Here is an 18,174-nt window from a genome sequence, read left to right on the forward strand (position 1 = left end):
GTTCTACCCATTCCTCCAAGCACAGGGACAGGGCCTGGTCCATCTTGATTTCACATCAAGATCTCAACTGTGACCCATCGAATTATACCACTGAGTACCCAACGGGGCAGAATACGCTTTTCTACCTCCTGTACAAAGTCTCAGGATCTTTCCTAGTACTGCCCAAAAAGCAGTCGGGATCTAAAGATCCTGCTGTACCTTTGCACTTATCCAGCCCCAAATTGTCCTCAACAAGAGGTTTGCCACTGTGATGGCCATGGTTGACTGAGACCAGAAGGGACCCATCCCACATGGGAGCCCAACATCAGGTGGGGGCATTTGAGGGACAGGGAGCACACACCGGACAGCGGGGTTAAACTAACATGCAGTCCATTTATTTTTGAGGTTTTTTTGTTTTTTCCTTTGTTCCGTGGGGTATTTTCATCAAGCCACCGCAAAGACTCTGTCAGCATGAGCGCAGAGACACACATTCCCGTACCCGTGGTAACTACATAATAAATATTATCAAAACAAATTTTGAAAAAAAAAAAATTAATAAAGAAACATATTCCCTTTCCCACCCCCAAGCACAAAACACTTTTAAGTCAACAGAATTTAATCTAGTTTATTCTCAAAAAAAAAAAAAAAAAAAAAAAGGAGGAAAAAATATGAAAACAAAACAAAAAAAGCAGGTCTTATCACTAGCAGTAAATAAATTTGTACAACCATTCAGTCTGTATAATAGGATGAAATAAATCTACATCTTTCTTATTTTGGTGCGTTGAATTATACATACAAACAACAATTACAGGAACTTGTTCACAATGCGTATAGACCTGGAGAATGGCTATCTGAAAACCCCTTGTTGGCAATGTCCGCATGTTAACACTGATTGCCTGACACCATTGGTACTTCCTATGTAAAAGGCCCGTGGCCCGAAATGAATGATCTCCCTACAGGTTTTATTTATTTAGTTATTTAGTTAGTTAGTTAGTTAGTTAATGCATCATCAAAACCGTTCTAGCCAGCCCCCTCCCCCTCCCCGGAAACGCAAAAGAAACTGAAAAAAAAAAAAAAACAAAACAACAAAAAAAAAAATAAAAGGAGAAGACATGACTGGCAGTTGGTCCATTTGTTCGTAAGACCGCGTTTCCTCTTGGTCTGCATTGTTTGTTTTTCTGGTTTTTAAATTGTCCTCCCGTCCTCTTTTTTTTTCTTTTCCTTTTTAAAAAAAAAAAAAAAAAATCTCTCGGAGTCCTTCATGCCTTTTTCTTTACAGCTCCCCAGATGCAATAAAGTCTTCCTCAAATGTACAGTATTTCTTACAATATAAGTTATATGCAATGTTCAGCGTTTTTTATTTTATTTTATTATTTTTTTTCACAGCACTAGAGATCCTGTCCAATAGGGAATGCAAGTTCTGAATGGCTTATTCACAAATGGTATCCAGATTCAGTGGGTAAGAATACATAGACGCCATAGTGAGTTCCTTTAAAAAGTGGCAAACATCACTTTTTTAAAACTTTTTTTAAATTTTTTTCTCTTTTTTTTCTTTTTTTTTCCTTTTTTGTGCTTTTTGTAGTTTTTTTCTGGGTTTTTTTATTATTTTTTTCTCTCTTACGCCTTCAAATAACATTTTTTATTTTATTTTATTTTTTTAATCCTTTTTTTCCCCCTCCCATTTGATTCGGGACGTCAGACCCATAACCACACGCCTGCAAAAATGCAAGTATATAAAGTAAATCTCATTTTGAGACTGTAAGCATTCAGCAGGGGAGTCTCTCGCTAACCCATGGCAGTGACCATACTGGAAGGATGATGAGGTCCGAAGGAGAGGCTGGATGGAGGATGCATCGGTGTTGGTGTAGTCAGCATGTGGCTGGAGTGACTGAAAGGTGAAATGTGGCTGATGGAGGACATGTGTCTGGACAGGGCGGCGGGGTTAAAGGAGCTGCTCTTGGGAAAGTCTTCAAGGTTGTCATGGACCTTTTTGCACTTTTTGGATTTGCTAGACATTTTTCGGTTTCTGGTCTGAATTCCTTCTTTCTTCATAGTCAGGGGTCTGTTAATCTAAACAAAAATCAATTATTTTTTTTGTGCTTCCATCCCTTCTCCCCATATCACCATGGGATTCATGTACCCCATGCCCAGGACCAGCTGAACAGCCAGCAGCCACCCTCCTCCCCTTGCACACCTCACATGCCACAGCTACACAACTCTCCCTCCCCATCCCAAAATTCAGATCCCACCAGAAAATCCCAAGTTTGGCTGAAATTTCTGAAGACAAAATGACAGAAAACTGCTGGCAGAGCCTCACAGGAGCAAAACATATCCAAATAACTTGCAGCAGCTGAAAAATTTCAGCTATCTGCACATTAGGTAATTGCACCATGTTTAGGAATGAAACCAATCATTATCACCTTGAAATATTCCCCGCAGACACTGTCTCACCCTGAGGCTTCCTGACTGATCTAAAACCATTAGCAGCAAGAGCTGCTGGGATTTCAGTGCTACGAGGGGTCTCAAACTCTCATAGTGGCATCAGGAAGCTCAGCAAACCCTTCACAAAAAAAACAGGTATTTATCTTTTTTTTTCTTATTTGGAAATATTTTGTTCTGACCATCCTTTCAGGTTTAATTTAGCCAATCTGATTTTATTTCTAAAGCCTTCCAGGTTGTTTTTTTTTGGGGGGGGGGCCTGAAACAGGTATCTGTGCTGCCTAGCAGAGAATTTTCTACTCATCTGAAGACACATCTATAGGGAACCTAAGCATTAAATTCTCCTGCATGAATTTACACAGAAACAATGACCGTCCATACACGCATCAAGGGTAGGAAACAGTAGCAAAAGGTTGGACCTCCTGTAAGAAAATCCTGCTGCTGCATGGAAAGCTGGCATCATGACCTGCATTAGCACAGGGGCCGTGGAAGCCCCAAAGACCACACTTGGGAAGGGATTTATGCATCCATAATCCATAAACATCCTTAAACATCTGGATTTGGGAGGCTACATGGGATGTTACACAGGTCTTAGACTGGCTCCTCTGCAGAATTTCACCCATAGCAGAAGGCAGGAGAGCCCAACAAACTCCCTGGGGGCTGAACACCACTTTTCATAATAAATGTGAGCACACGACAGTGCTGATGGGTATTCTGCAAGAGGGAGAAAAGGGGGGAAAAAGTGGATCTCCTATCCACCGACAACCACTGTCTCAACCCTGGTGAACGACAATGAAAAGAGGTTCCTGCAACGGTCCTGAACAGATTTTTATCCATAAGATCTTAAACCAGCTGAAGGGACAAAGCACTCCCTTCTTTCGTATCACAGCAGTTTTGCTTCTTGCTTATCAGCCACTCCTTGATGCCTTTCCCCACAGCATGGGTATCATTCATGGATTTCTCTCCCTGGGAAGGCAGGGATACAATAGTTCTCTGATACTTGTGGGGATGGAGGCATGGGGAGAGGAAGGACCAGCCCATCTGCTCCAGTTTAGGCATCCCAAAGTTCATCATCCTGGTCTGAATTAGTGACTCCAGGCTCTCCATACCAGCACTGACGGGAATGTTCACCTCGTCCTAAAAATGGGTGAATAAAAGGCTGATTCCACTACCTCTGGATAAAGGGAACCAGTGGGAGAAGCCCTGCTTGCTAAAAGTTGGAAGGAGGAATCTGCCCATGAGCAGCCCAACAGCAGCCCTGGGGCAGCAAGAAGCAAAAACCTCAAATGTCATGGGCTTTAAATACGTCACCCACCTCCCTGGCTTCCTGTCCTCGCTGAAGGCACAGGGATACACACACAAGGAAGGCCCTTTGCTCCAGCTGAACGTCTGGGATGGGAAATCTTTGCCTGGCCTGTTTTAAGTCAGCCAAGAGGGATGTGCTGCCCAAGTTCAAAGCCAGGAGACAGCCCCAAGTGAGCCCCACCAGGCAGCAACGTTAGAGAAGACGTGGAAGACCCAATCCCTCGTGAGTCCAGCTGAGATCCAGGGAGGCACACACGAGCCCCAGCCTCCCCAGCTCCTAATGAGGATTTGCATCATGACACCAAGGCTCAAGGGGCAGCCAGAATTCATTTCCGGGTGGAGCAGCAAAGGTGCAAGCTCAGGAGCTGCTGGTGATGAAGAACAGTCTGGTGCTGGGACTGGGACTGTGCTGGCTCTTAGAGCAAGCACGGGATCCTGACCCGGTGTAGCACAGTGTCCTGTCCTGCAGGACAATGACCACTTTCTCAAAGCAACATCTCTCATGTTTCACTCCATCGCTAAGAGCAGATTGGCCCAGGCTATGATTTGATGTGAAACTTAAGGATGGGAATACCAGTGTTGCTCAGGATGGTGACAAAGCCATGGCCAGCCCCACAGCTGGGGTCAGAGACGCCATCCAAGCTGTTAGCTGGACACATCGTTGCAGTGTACATGGTCTCACCCTCCTAACAGGTACCTGACCCAAATGTCAATCTGGATTGGACTTAGATAAATATCAGGAGGAGTGAGACCAGCACAGTCACAGCAGCAAACTGGAAAATTTTCCTAGTGACTTCAAAGGCCAATCACAGCAGAGTTAAAGTGGTCCCCAAAACATCAAAGCCGTCGTCCCATCTCTGGGTTTGGGGTAAAGAAACACGAGACCCATAGGGAAGACATTCTCAATGATAATTCATCGTGATAAAAATGACAAACACATACTAAATTAAAATTAAATCAGCCCAATGCATGTATATGATATTCATTAATTGCAGATGGAGCCAATTAATTATGGGCAGGAACTATGCTTTTTGTTTTATCCCATATACTGACTGTTCTGGTCTTGGGATGCATAGCCCTGCTTTAGAATATTGTGAAAGGCCTTTTCTGAGGACTTTTACCAAAAACAATGTTGACTTGCTCATTTTTACAGGCACAGGCCAGTCTGCTGTGCACCTCCAGCAAAGTATACTCCCACCCAACCCTGAAGTGAGTGAAGGCTCATCCCATTTCTAAGAAGGACTAAAATAGCAAGGATGAGAACCTCATATTCATCAGATCAAATTCAGGGGATAGTCTTAAACATTATAGGTCTGATCTTGTTCGGACTGAAGACAATGGGATTTTGCCATTGACCTCAATAAGGTCCTGTCACTGAAGCGGATTTATCCTTCAGACATAGTCATTACAATGTTGGGTTAATCTTCCAGGCTGGCTGTATCTTAGAAAGCACTCTGGGATGCCACAGGATGAAAGGCACCGTATCAATGTGCAAAATTAGTCTTTGTTAATACTGGTGTTAATGGAGCCGGCTCTGGTTGGAGACAGTGGGGGAAATGCCAGTAGCTTCACTAAATGCACCCCAAGACTGTTATGATTATTGCTTATATCCTACTGACAAATGGGTTTGCTTAAGCTGTGGGAACCAACAGTAAAACAAACTGATACAGCCCCATTAAAAAAATAGTCCCATGGGAAAAAAAAAAAATAAAAATAGCCTTTTCCCTGTAATCATTCCTGGTGTGGACTTTAAAACTGGGTAAGTTTCGTCTTCAGATCAATCCATTAAAACAGCCTAATGATCTGAAGGTCCAAGAAAAAAATTGTTAAACCCAAAGAAAAGACAAAATGGGTGGAGGGAGTTAAAAAAAAAAAAAAAAAAAAAAAAAAAAAAACAGCCAGGAATTTGCTACAGCCTAGCCTGAAACAAGGTAAAGGCATCTTCCAAGTGGCCAAAGACCTTGCACTGGCATTGGCACAAAGTCTGTGCAGAAACACTCAGCTGTTTGGGAGGAACACGCTACGATGAGCCTCTCTATTTCGGACACCTCTCCTAATGGAGAGCTGATGCAGGTAAGATACATAAAGGGAGCAGGACCACAGTCTACACAAATAAGTCTCGCACTTTAACAGACCACAACAATTTACACCAGCCGAGGAACCTTGTCCACATGCAACCACCAAACTTCCTCCCTGTCTTGAGATGATGAAAGGATGATTCTGGTGCCCTTCACCAAGCAGTGGGCACAGCTCCCTAGGTCCTGCCTCCTAGCAGCCAAAAAGAGAAGAAGCCACCCCTGACTTACTACTGGTCACAAAAAACTCACTCCTATTTAGCTTCTGAAGCATAAGGTGATCCTCACAGTCACAGTCTCTAAAGCCATTTGGGCTGTAGAATAATGCTGCGATGCTCTGCCATGGTGGACCTTTAAAGCTGATGGTGGTATGTCAAAGGATGATCGGCTGTGATGTTGCCTGTTTCTCAACGCAGTAATAACTAAGCATCATCTTAAAAAAAGTAAAACCAAAAGGATCTACCCACTCGTAGCCAGATTTTGGTATCCTTGCCTAGTTACATTGCTGCAAAAGGTATCTCAGTCCTCTAGGGGTTTCCTTTAAGCAGGTCCCATTAATGGAGTTGCTCATAAGGCAAGATACTACTTGACTTTGGTAAGTAGCTGTGCTGAGCTTTTTAAGCAGCTGTCAGTGTTTTTAATGAATTTGAAAATGGTTCCAATGTGCTCAAGGCCTGCCCCGTGTCACAAATCTCACAGCTGGATCAGAGTTTCCCTAAACGGTGGATCTAGGGGTCAATTCAGGACGACTAGGTTCACAAAGTTAGCATGAAAAAGAGAAGGATGTGCTTTTGCAGGCGCATTTCTTGAGAACCTCAGCGCCCCGGCACCATTCTAGACACCTTAGGGGGGATTCCTCCAGGCAGATGTCTACAATGCAGGTAGACACATCTGAACTCATCATCCTGCCACCTTTTGTAATCATGGGAAGAAACTACACCACCTTCAAGGATACAAGTCATCTCATCCAAACACAAGCATCTCCATCACGTCCAAGCAATGGCACCTGAGAAGAGCCTATTTTCTTCAAAGGGTTTTGCTGGGGTACAGGGGGAGTAGTTCAAGTATAGGTCTCCCTATAGGTCTCCAAAGCTCTGTTATTTAAGTCCTACCACTGATGGCTACAAGGCCAAAATGAAAATATACCACAAGCATAGATTCCTCCAGTCAAACTGGCTGACCTCGTTCCCTTCTTGCCATGAAAATAGCAGACAGAATATTTTTCTTGTGATATTCTGAGAGCTTTTACTCTGGGTCCAACCCCTTTGTTTGCAGTGATCACACTGAGAGGTTGATGACAAGCTTTGCTTGCTACATAAGACTCAAAACATGCTGAGACGCCTGACCACTAAAGGGTAAACATATTTTCCTTTTTTTCCAACAGAGATGCCTCTCACAGAACAGGTGAAAAACTAGCCTAGTTGGGGTTTTTTTTTCTACTTAATCCAAACTTGTTTACTCATCCCAAGAAACCAAAGAGCTTGAAATAACAAATGGAAGGGACTGAGACACCACAAGGGTTGGGTGCTCCATGAAACCCGATCTGTCTTTGATGTGTTTGCGTGGGTGGACATGAGGGCAAAACACAGCCCAAGATTTCTAAGTCAAACATAAAGCAAACGACCACTAGGGAAAAAAAAAAAAAAGTGATATCAAAGCAGAGAAATTGAAAGTCTTTTCCTTCTTCTGACATAATAATTATTCTAATGCCACATGTGGAATGAGAGTAACAGGAGTAGCCTTAAGACTCTTTTATTAGCAGTATTATTCGGTAGAAGACTTTTCAGATCCCTTTAGCTCTTTCCCTGGGGCACATATCCCTGGTTCCTGCAAGCTGGCTTTGCATGGAGATATTAGATTAAATCTGCCAGCCATTTCGTTTCATTTTTCCTACCCTTCCACGACAGACACTTTAAAATTCACATCACAGGTTGAGCAGACTCTGCAACGCGCTAACTAAATCAAGTCCTTTTTGATTTAGGAATCGTTTGCGTCAATCGGGGCAAACACAAGACCTAAATAGATCATCTTTGGGGATGGGTGGAGGGATGGGACAAAGGCAGCCACAAACCCAAGAAAGAACTAAATAGTTTCTGGCACATTTTGCTTTTTTTCCGGAGTTTGTATTTGCTGGAGGAACCAAGTTACACATAGAAGGGGTATCGGCTTGCAGGACGGCGTGTTGTCTTTTCCAACACACTGAGCCCAATCAGCAGTGGATAATGTCTCTCTGTGTTGATCTACCCCTCCTTTCTTGGCTGAGGCATGGGAAAGCTCTAACATTACCCATGGACAGCCTGTTTTATACCTCCCGAAGTGAGATCAGCTACATTTGAGGCGATGCGGACTCATCGCTCCAACCCCCAAGGTCCCCAAAGGGATAAATGAGGTCTCAGCACCACCCGAGACTGGAAATCCTTAAGTCAAGGAAGAGTTTGGACCAGAAAACACCAAAACTGAGGCCCCGTTATCAAGTGTTACAGTCACACTTACATTGTGCAGCTTGTAGTAGAGCCCACAGGCGTTACAGACAGGATCGCCGTTGGCATTTCTCCTCCACAGGGTGGTAGTGGTGGTCTGACAGTTTGCGCAGGACGTGCCCGCCCTTCTGGCTGCAGACTGTGGGAAGGAGGGGGAGAGACAGGGGAAGAGAAGGAGAGGGAGAGAAAAGCACCCATGTTAAAAAAAAAAAAATAACAAAGAAAATAAAAAATATGCAATCAGCAATATTTCTGAGAAGGAAAACATCAGCCCTGCAAGACTGACGCACATCGGCAGAGGCCTCCAGAAACTGGCTTGTGAGAACAAATAATCGTTCTGAAAAAAATCCCCAAGGTACTTTAATCCCAAATTATATATGAACTGAATCAGGTGCCAAAGGGCATCCTAAAAGTGAGTCCTAAACCTCTGATAGAACTCATCAAAAATTAGCAGCGCTGGCACAGCCCATTCCAGAGGGGAAAATATTATTTAAATGCCAACATGTCTTTCCATCTTAATTCTCTCAGACCCCCCAGGGGTCTAATTCTGCAGTCAGGGCCTGAACCGACAATTGCTGGAGTCAACAGCATGAGTCACGCCGGCTCCAGCGAGCGCCGGGCGAGACCCGCGCTGAGCTTGGTGGGCAGCTGCTCGCCGGGTCCGACCGCAAGCACAGCCCGGTCCCGTAAATTCAGCTCAGCTTCAAAGGATACGGGCTCCAGATCGGAAATAACACTGTGGCAAAGAGCGAGAATCCCAACTTTTTAATTACACCCTTTTGCAGCCTGAACCTTCATGTTTATTTAAGGACTGGTAATGAGCCTGAAAGAAGAATTTACCATTTCATAAAGGCGGAACAAGAAAAAAAAAGTCTACGTGTCAAGGTGTATACAGTAGCTTTTTTGTTAGCTGTGATAATGATTTGGCAAAACCAAATTTAACAAAGTTGCTCTTCTTTCACCTGCATGAATTCACGCTTATCACTCAAAAACTGTAACTTTAACAAACAAATTGTTCTTCCGCTGCTGAAGGAGGAAAAGGAGTTTGCAGACTTCTGTGTGAACGTGTATGCATGTTTGCGTGTGTGCGAGTGCCTACAGCTCCTAAAAAAAGACCTTTAGATCCCCGTCCTATCTCTTCTTCATCAATATGACACAGTCCCAGAGCTCTGATTTCATCCCGATGCATTGCTTTCAATGGGACTGCTCATGTGCTTAAAGTTAAAACATGTGCTTAAGCGATTTGCCAGATCATAGCAATGCTTGGCACCTTGCAGAACTGAGCCTTTAATGCTCTCTTTTGTGCTCTTACTGTTTCAAATTTACCCCTCACCCCACACAGCCGCACACTGTAGCACATCCAACATTTCAAAAAAAAAAAAAAAAACCAACCGCATCTTTGGATACCGTACAACAAACCCAAAATGCAAACATGGACACTGGCACAGTGCTAGCATTAATACCAACTCTTGTTAGGTCATGTTGCAATTTTAATCATAATTGAATGTGGCGTAGGTGGAGAGAGAACGGGTTGGTTTTGCTTTAGATAGAGTAGGATTTTTTTTTTCTTTTAATTAGACAAAAAGGACTGTCTATAAAATAAATATGTGATGCCCATGAGCATTAGGAAGCATCACAGAGAGCCTGATCTGACAGTAAGGGGCTCTGAGCAGCTGCCCAGGAGGACAGTTTCATTTTGCCTGACCATAAACCATGCTGAAACGAGCTGATCTTAAGCCCGATGAGGCCTCTAGCTGAACTTCTCTGTTCTGATGACAAGCAGGAGCTAGGAACAGCACGGGGGTCTTTGGTTGCAAAAATCCCAACGCCAGCAGGAGAAGCTGAAGCATCCCACCACAAGCGGCAGAGCCCCCAGCAGATGTTTGCACACACGCCTTGGTCGTGTCCTCCTCTGGACCATGCCACGGCCCCCGAATTTGGTTCCCACCAAAATCACTGTGTTAATATGCGTTCTTCAAACAGCGCAGACACAACAGCTTGCGGAGCCAGGCTCTCGCCAAGACCCAGGGGATGAGTCTGCAGGTCTCTGAGACCCCCCCGGCTCCTGCCAGCCATCACGGGTGGCTCAGAGGCTGGAATGAGGCTCTCAGTGGCAGCTTTGCCCTTATCAGACCCAAAAATCATGCCTAAGGAAATTTCTAAAAACCAGTGATATTTGACTCAGCCCACACAGGGGAAACATCCCCTTTGAAGATATTTGGGGTTTCTACACGGCGCTCGCCGTAATTTCTCTGACAGCAAGTGTGTTTAAAAGCCACGCCTGGTCACCACCTTGCTACCTTCAAACAAACTCTGACATTAAATAAACGAATAAATCAGAGCATCCACTGTCTTCTCTAAAACCTCTCCATCTGCCGTGTTTCCCCTACGAAAATTCAGTGTCCGTTAGCTGAGTATTTTAAACTCCCTGCTCTTTCAGTCCCAGACTGTACCTTTTAAGCTGTACCAACTTACACCAGAGACACCGGCAGTGGGCAGGAAACAATGAATAATAAGGCTATTGTAAAAGCTCCCAGGAATGGCATCCACTGACGCTAATCACCGACCCGAGCCCGGCCATGTAAGTGATGGGATGACTAATAGGGTTCCCCATATCATCTGTAGGACCAGACCCCATGGCCTGGTTGCATGTGAGCAAGGGGACAACTTCTTAAGCACTGTCAGTGGCGAGAGCGTGCAACTGAGGATGGTGCTGGAGGAACCAAGCACTGATAAAGATGCTTAATTAAGGGGCGTTTTCACTGTCCGGATTTATATGAGGTACCCACAAAGCTGCAAGCATCAGCACCCTAAAATAAGACTGTACATGAATGGGTCTTCTGAAAAATTGGCTATAATCCTCCCAAAACCAGCATGGCTGGACACGGAAAGGGAGATCTCTGCATCCACATGGGCAGGGAAAGGAAGAAAATCCAACGGAAGGTTTTATCTCGGCAGCAGAAGTGATGGGGCTGCCACTGGCTTCAACGGGGACAGGAACAGTCTCCAAGAGGGCTGTAGACATTTTAAGCAGAACAGTGCCACGGTACCACCTGCCCATTCCTGGTGCCCCTGCCAACATCTCCAGATCTTCCACCTGCCTCCCAAACCAGACCTGTTTGAGCCCCCTCGACCAGCAAAGCTCCATCTGTCTCCCCTAAAATAAGCCCTTACAAAGACACCTATGGAATTTAATAAGGCTTGGGCTGGGTTCTCAGCATCTAAGGATTTATTTGCCTTCTCTCTCCAACCCATCAGAGTCCTTTCATTAGTTCCAGCATGCCTGGGATCAGAGCCTACAAAATGAGCCCAAGGTCACACAGGAAACTTGTGGCAGAGGGAGAGGAACGCGCATTGGATCCCCACCCCGAGCCTCCATCCCCACGCCACCTTCCCCAGCCCGCTCGCTTTCACAAGTCAGGAAAGATCAAGTCAAGCCACAGACACATACATATCTACATCTATGCACACCAAATGCAAACGCAGGCCCAGCTTCAGTGCCTTCTGATTATTTTTTTGGGGACGTTAGCAAGGGAAATAAATATAGATGCAAACAGCATTAGACATGTTTCCAAAAAAATCAGAAGTTCCCATTTAGTAAAGGCCGCATTCAAAGAATGGGAACTTTTTGTAACTTAAACTTTAACTAAAATGCCCAAGGTTGAAGTGATTATGCAAGACAAGATCCCTCTTTTCTTTCTTTCTTTCTTTCTTTCTTTCTTTCTTTCTTTCTTTCTTTCTTTCTTTCTTTCTTTCTTTCTTTTTCTCTCTTTCTTTCTCTCTCTTTCTCTCTCTCTCTCTTTCCTTCCTTCTTTCCTTCTTTCCTTTTTTCCTTCTTTCCTTTTTTTCCTTCTTTCTCTTTTTTTTTCTTTTTTTTTTTTTTCCCCAAAGAACGACCTTTTACAATGTATTTATTTATATAGTTCATTTTAAATGTGCCGGGCTGAGGGTGACTCGGGACATTCTTTCATGGTTCCATCAGACACTTTCTGAAAGCTCTCCCCCCCCTTTCCAGCCGCTTTCCTATTCTGCCTCCCCCTCCACTTGTTTGGATATGCTCAAGCTCCTGTGTGTTTGGACTGGGGAAACGGAGCTGTTGTTTAAGAGTTATCTCCAGGGCTCAGATATCCGGCAGCTTTTTCCTAGGAAGTTAACTTTACACATAAAGAGAGAACGAGGAAAAAAAAACTAAAAAAGAAAACTAAGAGTGTGTGTTTAAGACAGAAGGGCCTGGGGGGAGGAGGAGAAGAGAACAAGAGAGCTGCCCAAAAAAATTAAAATCCTAGCCTGTACTTCCCTCCCTAGAAAGCTTTTCCTTTTTTCTAACAAGGCTATGAAAGATGAAGGAGATCAACTTTTTCCTATATGGAAAAAAGCCCATATAGGAAGGCACAGAGTGGTTTCGCCCACAGGAAGTTTGAGGGTAGAGGAGCAAACACGCATCTTCCCCAAAACCCGCACGGCCAGGCAGAGCCGACACCGCTGCCCCTCGCAGCGTCACCCCTCCTGGGGCCGTATCCTGCAAACGCTTCCTGGTGCCTGTGGGAAGAAAGCCGGTCTAATTTTGCGGGCGTCTCACAGGTGAGGAAGCTGAATCCATGCCTAAGAATTGCCAGACCAAGGCCGTGAGCACCTTCCCGGGGAACACCCCTGTCCTGCCTGCAGGACCCGGCCATGCCGGCCACAAGCCTCACGCAACCGGCCAGATCCATCCATCAGCTCAGAAACTCCGCGGAGAAACAAGAGCCACTTTTCCTCTGCATTTTGAGCAGCCCTCAGGAGCCCATCCACGTCTTTAATCCTAATGAAACCAAACGTGCCTCAATGCGAAACATTCAATAACTTCCCAAGCAGGGAAGGGTTTGGTTTTATTTTCCCCCACTTGATATACTTTCCCCTTGTGGTTTGCCTGCATTTATTAGCCATGCCCACAGCTTCCAGACCTTTTTGTGGCTTCCAGGGAAATTCATAAATAGATCACTGGGGATGCTGTAACATATTGCCTGTATGTAGTACAGTCGTGAGGTTTGCAACTATTATTTCAAATATTTACCCGCGCATTTTGTCTTCCTCCAACTTCTGCGGCCCCAGGCACACTCTCGGCTTTGCACACTGACTGGGATTTGCCATCCCCTACCTTGTGCTCTTGCTCACACCGATTCGGAGGGGAATGACAAAATTTGAGACCCACATGGCTCAGGTACAAATGACCACAGCAGGCTGAAGTGGCACTAGGTCCATCAGCCAAGCACTTTGCAGGACCAAGGTCCAGCTGATGCCCCAGTAGCACCCGGTACCGGCATGATACCACCAGCTGAGGAGGATGGAAACACACTTGGGAAGGAGAGGACAGCAGTGTGGAGAGACCAGGAGAAATCCTGTTCTCCTGATAATCTCTTTGGTCACTAGGAAATTATTATTCTGCTCTTAGTCCCTGGAAAGAGCTACTGTCCTTGGGTCGCCACCCAAAAGTGCTGTGCGGAGGCATCTGTCCCATTGCGACCTGGCAGAAAACTCAGTTCTGGTTTGCAAGAAGCCCTGGATCTTGATTTTTTTTTTTAACCTGTTTTGCAGTTTGCAAGAGGATCAGACAACTGAGGCCCACAGTGGCTGGGAGCATATCTCCAAGCATCCCCTGCTTCTAGCCCTCTGATGTAGTGGGACCAGATTTCGGAGCTGGTTGAGCTTTCCAGCCATCCCAAGCTGCAGACAAGAAGCAAAAGTTGCAGAAGAAGAAAAAGGAAGAATAAAAAAAGAAGGAGACTCACCAGCCTTCTCTTGGGTTTGATCAGGGGCCGGTTCTGCCCATTCATTTTGTGATAGAGTCCACAGGCGTTACACAAATAGTGCCCGGTGCCGTCTCTTCTCCACAGAGGGGTTGAGGTAGCCCCACAATTTACACACTCCCTGCCTTCTGGAAACAAGAGAGCACATAGTTCACTTAGGGAAAGCAGAGGTAAAAGGGGCCGGGGAAAGCCCCCCCAAAACTAAAAACAATCCCCCTGAGAGACCCAGCCATGCCAGACACCGCCAGACCGCTCCAAGCTCAGGACAGGGTCCAAGGCCGTGACTGAGAGACACCCCTGGCACAGGCTGGGGGGAGTCCGGTGGGGCCTGATCCTGTGCCCCTCCCCAGCACCACCCCGCGGGCAGCATCAGGCCTGCGTCCCAGCAGCAGGGAAGAGGGATGGTGACAATGACAATCCAAACCCCAGGGTGGCTTGAGGGAGTCCCTGAAGAAGCTCTCACTCCTCTCACAGGTCCCCCCTTCGGGGGGGAGATGGGGACAACTGACAATTCCCCCTCACGGTTGGATTAAGGGCTCCTATAGCCCTTCAGACCCCATGTTGCCACATGGACCAGACAAACTTTGGTAGGCCCAGCAAGGAGCTTCCAACCCTCCCCATCACCCCTAGATGGGTGGATACCAAATTTAAGACCATATACCCCTTTCTGATGGGCATGAGGAGCCCGGGGTCACTCCCTGAGCACTGCCCCAGCTCCGAGGGGGGATGCATGAGCCTGGGGAGGTTCTTCCTTTGGCCTCTAGGCCAAAACACATCAAGGACCTCCAAAATAATCCCAGATCAACCACCAAAACACATCCCCGGCCCCAGCCGATGCACAAACACTCTCCCAATATCTGCTATCGATTAATTTGCAATTTAGTTTCCACCACCCAACTTGCAGAAGGCCCTCTGGCTCCCCCGTCAAATCTGCAGCCTGATGGCCCATCCCTGATGTTTAGGATCCCAAAAAGCCCCGAGTCTGCCGGAGCCCTTTCCCTCCTTCTCCTCCTTTTTGGCACCTCTCTAACCTCTCCCCAGTTTCTGGGGAGGGGTTGGGGGAATTCCCCCAGCCCACCAGCCCCCAGCTTAGCAGAGGGAAATGGAGGAGTGCAGGAATGCCTCTTAGCTACTTTCAGAGGGTTAAGTGGGGTTTTTTGTGTTTGGTTTGTCGAGGTGTTTTTTTTTTCTTGCACCTAATGACACTGCTGGCCCATCTGAGAGCAGCAGAAGACCTCAGCCGGCCAGAGCAGAGCTAACTCAGCACAAAGCCGGCTCCCCGCTGCCCCAGCCCGCGCTGCGTTCGAGCAAGAGGCATCCGCGCCCTAACCACAAACGGCAACCGTTTTTCCAGAGCCTTTGCACTAAACCCCTCTCCTCTCACCCCACAATAACAACAACAAAAAAAAAAAAGATACATTTGCAGCCGTTTCTCCCTCTTTCATCCTGCAAAAACACCCCCTCCCTCCTTTTCCTCCAGCACTAACCCTCTTTGTCTGCGAGCTTCCCAGCTTGCTAAAAATCAACTTTTAAAAAAAGAAGAAAAAAAAAAAAAAAAAAAAGGTGTTGCTGCTGGGGTTGGTTTATCACGAACCGCAGATGTGTCTCTAGAAGGTAAAGTAACAGAAAGTGGCAAAAGGAAAACAAGAGATCGGGCGGGGGGGGGGGTGGTGAAGAGGAGGTGGGGGGGGAAGGCAAGACGGTTTGAAAATACCGCGCAGCCGGTGCCCTGCGGCTCGGCGGGCGGCCGGGGGAGCACAGCACCGCCCGGCTTGTACCAGGGGCGAGAATAAACCGGCCCCTAGCCCGACACAGCACCCGGTCCGTACCGGGACCGGGCGGGGAGCCGCTCCCGTTAATACCCAGATCGTTTTGTTCCCCTCTGGTTAAACGGGGCAGCAGCTCCGGGGCTGTTTGAGTCTCTGTCCCTCTCTTTTGTTTCACTCCATCTCTCTCTCTCTCCTGCTTTCATGTACAAAACATACAGGTCTGGGTTTTTTTGTCACTCTAACCGCATCCGGACTCTATTAAAGTTCCTGGCGCTGGATAAACAATGCAACTGTCGCGTGCAGCAGTCTGAAAATAATTGGATTAGCTCAAACATATCAGCTAAATAGAGACAGTCCCTGCTCAGACAGACAGAGTAAATGTCACCCTGGAAAAACCCTGAAAACTGATCTCATTCATGCCAGGCAACCCTGCAGCAGCCTCCTCGGAAAAAAAAAAAAAAAAAAAAAAAAAAAAAGAGAAAAAAAGTTAAAAAAAGAAAAAAAAAGAGTTTTGACTAATCGCCCTTTCCTCTGCACACACACACACACACAAACACACCCCCTCGGCTCACACACTACCCCTCGGTGCACACACACGGCCAGGCACGGAGTGTTCCGCCGTCGGGAGCCGGAGCCGCGCAAACCGACCCCCGTCCCCCTCCCCCGTCCGCGGGGTGCGCACAGCGCTGGGACCCCCCCCGAGCATCACAGGGGGATGTTTTGAGGGGTCTGGCGTTAGGGGTGCTCAAAGCCCCGGGCACGGAGCGGGATGGGACTGGGGGTTGCATGAGAGAGCCCCCACCCCAGGGACATCCATCCCCCCCCTCCCGCATCTCCGGGCGCCGCATGGGAGGGAAGAGGCCCTGGGAAGAGCGAGGCGGAGGGCAGGCGGGGGAAATTGGCCGGGATTTAGTACCATTATTAAAATACAGACGAGATAACACTAATGCTGCGGTTCCCTCGGTTTCGCTTCCTCCTCAGGCGCCGCAGCTGAGCGTACCGGGGGTGCTGGGGGTGGCGGAGGGGCCGGATCGCCCCCGGGGCAGCGCGGTCGGAGGGGGGGGTGTGTGAAGGTTTGGGGGTCCCTGGGCCGGCGTGCCTGGGGTTGTACCCCCAGCCTGGGTGAAGCAAGGGGGAGTTTGGTTATAAACTCATCAGTGCAACCTGTGGGGAAGGTAAAAGTCGTGTGTGTGTCCGGGGGGGGTTCAGCCCCCGCCGCTTTCATCGCACGGATGCTTGTGAGCATCCCTCTGCCTGCGGAGAGGAGAGGGGGGCGCAGCCCTACCCCTCTGCCCCCCCGTTTCCCCCCGTAGCTTCCTCTCCCGAGCAACGGGGCTGAAGAAGCCAGAAGCCCTACCTGTGCTTGACCGTGCTTTCGGTCGCGATTTACACCCGAAGCCGGTGGGCGATCCTCCTAAGAGGCTACTGGGGGGAAAAAGTCCAGAGCCATATTCTGGGACATACGGTGGGTAGGTAGTGATGGGGTGATGAGCGGAGGAGGTGGCTCCTCCTAAAGAGGCCATGCTGCTCCGAGAGTGAGAGGACTCCAGCTTCATGGTATCGGCCAGGGACACCTGGTATTTGATGCATTCCTTCTCGTCCTGCCGGGTGGAGCCGGTGGAGCCGGGGGTGGAGATGGACGGATCCGGGGACACATCTTTAGGAGGGGTCGGCGGGAAGGTGAAAAGGTGCGGGCTGGAGTGGCCGGCGGATAAAGTGGAAGAGGAGGCGGGTGGGTAGACGGAAAGGGGTCCCGGTGAGCTGTGGTGGATGGAAGTCTTGGAGAAAGGGCTGAGGTTCCAGGGGGAAGCGCTGTGGTGGCTGCTCAGCGCCTTGCTCCCGTCCAGCCAGGGCAGCGAGCCGTGCAGCAGCGGGGGGCGGCACACCTGGCTCCCTGCTCGGAAAAAAACACAGTGAAAAGCCCGTTACACCCCCTTTGCCACCCTGGCAAATCCGCCGGGGGGGTGCCGGACTGTACCCCCCCCCCCCCCTTCCTCTTTCCCAAAGGGCTCCGCACGCGGGGGGAAGCAAGTAAAATTACACCTGATGCTGCAAACTGCCCTTTAAAAATTCAAATTGAAAAGCTACAATAGCCCCAGGTGGCAGCCCCGATTCCGCTCAGGACCGGGTCTCCGGGTCGGGACGCCCCCGAGCAGGGATGCCAGCCCCGGGACACGGCATTTGACGAGCCCTGCTCCACTGTTTCCCCTCTTCCAGACAATCCCACGCGGACTTTGAAGAGAAGATCCCGCGTGAAATTGCCGAGCCCCGACTGAAGATTTTTTTTTTTTTTCCTTAGCTGGAAAATAATTTCCTGAACGCAGCCGTGAGCTATAAACCC

At 47.8% G+C, this 18,174-nt stretch overlaps 1 protein-coding gene across 2 annotated transcripts; it reads right to left on the reverse strand.

The window, feature by feature from the left end:
* Positions 1-584: 584 nt before the first annotated feature.
* GATA3 (GATA binding protein 3) lies at positions 585-17,506 on the reverse strand. 2 transcript variants are annotated; one of them, XM_074901630.1, is made up of 4 exons: positions 17,191-17,506; positions 14,047-14,189; positions 8,292-8,417; positions 585-2,049 (listed from the first exon to the last, which is right to left on the reverse strand). In XM_074901630.1, exons 1-4 carry the CDS (start codon positions 17,387-17,389, stop codon positions 1,765-1,767), a joined length of 753 nt encoding a protein of 250 aa, XP_074757731.1. In that variant the 5' UTR covers positions 17,390-17,506; the 3' UTR covers positions 585-1,764. The 2 variants fall into 2 exon arrangements, with proteins under 2 accessions (XP_074757731.1, XP_074757730.1); XM_074901629.1 differs by having other exon boundaries at positions 14,047-14,192.
* Positions 17,507-18,174: the final 668 nt, after the last annotated feature.

This window comes from Athene noctua, chromosome 3, assembly GCF_965140245.1.
Source record: "Athene noctua chromosome 3, bAthNoc1.hap1.1, whole genome shotgun sequence".
In the NCBI taxonomy this organism is placed as follows: Eukaryota; Metazoa; Chordata; class Aves; order Strigiformes; family Strigidae; genus Athene; species Athene noctua.